We start from the raw sequence: 4,554 nt of genomic DNA on the forward strand, positions 1-4,554 counted from the left end.
TTTTTCCTGAATTTCAGGTACTTTAATAACATCATGTTTAATATATATTGAGTCTTCTCATTTAATGCTTTATGGGGGAAACGTTTATTTCTTGAGCTGAAATGCTATACATTACTTGTCATGTACAAAAAATAAATAAACAAATAAACAAAATAATAAATGAAGGTGGAGTAGGTAATCCTAATTCAATACACTTTGTCAAATGAGGTACATATTTCTTCATCGTCCAGTATCTGTCCATTCTGTATGTGTACTAAAAATAAAATCTGGTGATCCTACAGAGCCTTGGCCATAAAATAGGCAACAAACAAAGTAGCTTGGACAGAGTAACACACGACTATACCAGCCATTTAGCAACAGGGGGCATGCAGGGGATTAATTGGGACTGGAGACGAGAGATTATTGATGAGAGATTATTGCAGTGACCAGCAGTGAAGTGGAGTCGATTACAGGGCTTTGTGACAGCAGTTTATACTACACAACATAATAATTACAATAACAATAAGATTGTCAAGAAGGAGAGATGGCTAAGGAAGGGCTAATGCTCTGATCAGGCAAGTGCAAAGAGCTGCGATAATATTGGTGAGGTTTTCTGATGGTGGAGACTGCATGGTCAGACTGACTTGCACCCTGAATGACAGGCACACAGAGAAGGCTGGGAAAGGCCGGCAAAAAAAACGAACTACATGAATGCCTTGATGGTCCACTGGCTGACCGAAGTGGCACCCCATTTGACACTGGCCTGATAATTCGGCATCCAACCAGACTTCATCTTTGTAGTTGCGATGGCTAATCTGACTATCAAGACCACTGACGTCATGATGCAGTCACTATGTTGTGATATTGACCACACAGATCTGTTATGTGTGGTCAAGTGTTTTAAAAAAATAAATAAATAAATAATGCCAAGATATGCCAATTTAAAATATCAGATTATGGTGGCAACCCTCCATTCAACTACCAAAATATAATTCTGTAGCATCCCGAAATAATGAATTCTCTGCCTTACCACCAGTGAACCTCACTGGTGGTAAGGCAGGATTGATTTGAGAACTGATACTTCGGTACCAAGTCGATGTCAAAATTCTGAAAATGTGACAGTACTTTCTACAGTACCGTAGATGTCATAGATACTGGAGATGTGAGTCTTCTGGAACTAACAAGAACAGTATAATAAACCTACAAGTGTTGTATTGTGACAACAAACTTGAACATAGGAAGAAGCTGGGCACAGTAAACGCTATCAACACATAGAGTGGCAGCAGCAAGTGCAGCAACAGGTCAGATGCAATTTGTGGAAAAAACAAAAAAAAAACACCCCTAGACTGTTGTATGGAGATATTTTAAGTTATAGGTTTATAAGTTATAAACAACCAAAAGCCAGTATGCAAACAGAGTCACAGAACATTTCAAATGAAAGGAGGAAAACCTGAAATTTATCTAAGCAGTACAAAGACAGGCATCTGGTTTCAGTTGGTAATTTTATATTAGCAAAATGTTGTCTAAATGTTGTCTTGAAATGTTGCTGTTATTGTTTGGGAACTGCGAGAGCAGGGACTGTTGAAGCAATGCTTTAAATGGTGCTTGATTTCTATATTTTTTCCAAAAACTTAATGGAAAATTTCTTGGCAAGGGAGCTTAAAAACTGAAATCCTTTTATAAACATTGTTGTGTTGCCAGTGGTTAACAAGTGAGATTCTACCACTGTAATGGTGGGTGGTTTACATCTGGATTCATCTACAGATGGGTTCAGCCCCTGAGGGAGACTACCAGAGAGTAGCAATGATGACACTGTAGTGAGCAAAGTTCCACTGCTGTTGCTCTGTTTGTGTTTCTGTGGCTCCTATAAAGTCTCAATTCACAACCCTCTCTCAGCACTGCAAGGATCTCAAAATTTGTCTTTGAAAATATCTTCCACAATGCTATGCCACTACAGGGAATGTCTGCTAAAGCTCGACAGAGAAGCTTGACATCAACTTTTATACTTTTGTTAAAATAATAAAATTTTTCTTTGACAAACACACGTAATATTGACAATTTAACATTTCACAAAAATGCAAAAACTTGTGAGTTTATTTAGAAAAGTGATGGCAGATAACAACTCATTGGTTGGAGGTGGTTTCTCACTGCGGCAGATCAATGACCGGGTTATTATTGTGCAGATCCTGGTGATGATTTTTCTCTGCATCAACTTGTTGCTCATCATAACCTTTTTCAAAAAGGAGTGCTTCTACACAACTGCTCGCTACATCTTATTTGCTGTTACTCTACTGTCCGATAGCTTGCTATTGTTCATGTCTGATATCCTCTTCATCTTTGCCTATTTTCACTTTACCCTGCAGGTTTGGATGTGTATCATTATCTCTGTTGTGGTGCTTCTGTATCTTACAGTCACACCAGTTACTCTGACAGCAATGACCCTGGAGCGTCACGTGGCTATTTGTATGCCCCTGCGCCATGGAGAGCTGAGCTCAACACGCAGCACTATGCACTGTATCCTCATCATCCATGGCCTCAGCTCTGTGCCCTGCATTGTTGTTCTCTTCACCTTCTTTGCATCAGCCTCTCTTAGCTTTTACAAACAAAACAGAATATGTTCTGTGGAGATGTTCATTTTGTACAGATGGCAGGATCATATTAGGTCAGCTGTGCATCAGTTTTACTTCTTGATAATGTGCATCATCATTGTTTTCTCCTATGTTAAAATAATGAAAGTGGCCAAAGCTGCATCAGGAGATGATAAAAAGTCAACAAGGAAAGGGCTGAGAACAGTGGCTCTTCATGGTTTCCAGCTTCTTCTCTGTCTTATCCAGTTTTGGCGTCCATTCATAGAAACGACTGTGCTTCAGATTGATTTCAGGTTATTTATTGAGGTCAGGTATGCAGGGGATTAATTGGGACTGGAGACGAGAGATTATTGATGAGAGATTATTGCAGTGGACCAGCAGTGAAGTGGAGTCGATTACAGGGCTTTGTGACAGCAGTTTTATACTACACAACATAATAATTACAATAACAATAAGAATTGTCAAGAAGGGAGAGATGGCTAAGGAAGGGCTAATGCTCTGATCAGGCAAGTAAAAGAGCTGCGATAATATTGGGGTGAGGTTTTTGATGGTGGAGACTGCATGGTCAGACTGACTTGCACCCTGAATGACAGGCACACAGAGAAGGCTGGGAAAGGCCGGCAAAAAAAACGAAACTACATGAATGCCTTGATGGTCCACTGGCTGACGAAGTGGCACCCCATTTGACACTGGCCTGATAATTCGGCATCCAACCAGACTTCATCTTTGTAGTTGCGATGGCTAATCTGACTATCAAGACCACTGACGTCATGATGCAGTCCACTATGTTGTGATATTGACCACACAAGATTCTGTTATGTGTGGGTCAAGTGTTTTTAAAAAAATAAATAAATAAATAATGCCAAGATAGTGCCAATTTAAAATATCAGATTATGGTGGCAACCCTCCATTCAACTACCAAAATATAATTCTGTAGCATCCCGAAATAATGAATTCTCTGCCTTACCACCAGTGAACCTCACTGGTGGTAAGGCAGGATTGATTTGAGAACTGATACTTCGGTACCAAGTCGATGTCAAAATTCTGAAAATGTGACAGTACTTTCTACAGTACCGTAGATGTCATAGATACTGGAGATGTGAGTCTTCTGGAACTAACAAGAACAGTAAATAAACCTACAAGTGTTGTATTGTGACAACAAACTTGAACATAGGAAGAAGCTGGGCACAGTAAACGCTATCAACACATAGAGTGGCAGCAGCAAGTGCAGCAACAGGTCAGATGCAATTTGTGGAAAAAAAACAAAAAAAAACACCCCTAGACTGTTGTATGGAGATATATTTAAGTTATAGGTTTATAAGTTATAAACAACCAAAAGCCAGTATGCAAACAGAGTCACAGAACATTTCAAATGAAAGGAGGAAAACTGAAATTTTATCTAAGCAGTACAAAGACAGGCATCTGGTTTCAGTTGGTAATTTTTATATTAGCAAAATGTTGTCTAAATGTTGTCTTGAAATGTTGCTGTTATTGTTTGGGAACTGCGAGAGCAGGGACTGTTGAAGCAATGCTTTAAAATGGTGCTTGATTTCTATATTTTTTCCAAAAACTTAATGGAAAATTTCTTGGCAAGGGAGCTTAAAAACTGAAATCCTTTTATAAACATTGTTTGTGTTGCCAGTGGTTAACAAGTGAGATTCTACCACTGTAATGGGGGTGGTTTACATCTGGATTCATCTACAGATGGGTTCAGCCCCTGAGGGAGACTAAGAGAGTAGCAATGATGACACTGTAGTGAGCAAAGTTCCACTGGCTGTTGCTCTGTTTGTGTTTCTGTGGCTCCTATAAAGTCTCAATTCACAACCCTCTCTCAGCACTGCAAGGATCTCAAAATTTGTCTTTGAAAATATCTTCCACAATGCTTGCACTACAGGGAAGGTCTGCTAAAGCTCAACAGAGAAGCTTGACATCAACTTTTATACTTTTGTTAAAATAATAAAATTTTTCTTTGACAACACATTTAATA

At 39.1% G+C, this 4,554-nt stretch overlaps 1 protein-coding gene across 1 annotated transcript in view; it reads left to right on the forward strand.

The window, feature by feature from the left end:
- Positions 1-2,087: 2,087 nt before the first annotated feature.
- Positions 2,088-4,554, forward strand: part of LOC111232332 (alpha-2C adrenergic receptor-like) — a 2,612-nt gene continuing 145 nt past the window's right edge. The window contains exon 1 of the mRNA XM_022759793.1: positions 2,088-2,884. Coding sequence (XP_022615514.1) covers positions 2,088-2,884 — 797 coding nt within the window. The remainder of the gene's footprint in view (positions 2,885-4,554) is intronic.

Source organism: Seriola dumerili, unplaced genomic scaffold (genome assembly GCF_002260705.1).
Source record: "Seriola dumerili isolate Sdu_G_001 unplaced genomic scaffold, Sdu_1.0 BDQW01000330.1, whole genome shotgun sequence".
Taxonomy (NCBI): domain Eukaryota; kingdom Metazoa; phylum Chordata; class Actinopteri; order Carangiformes; family Carangidae; genus Seriola; species Seriola dumerili.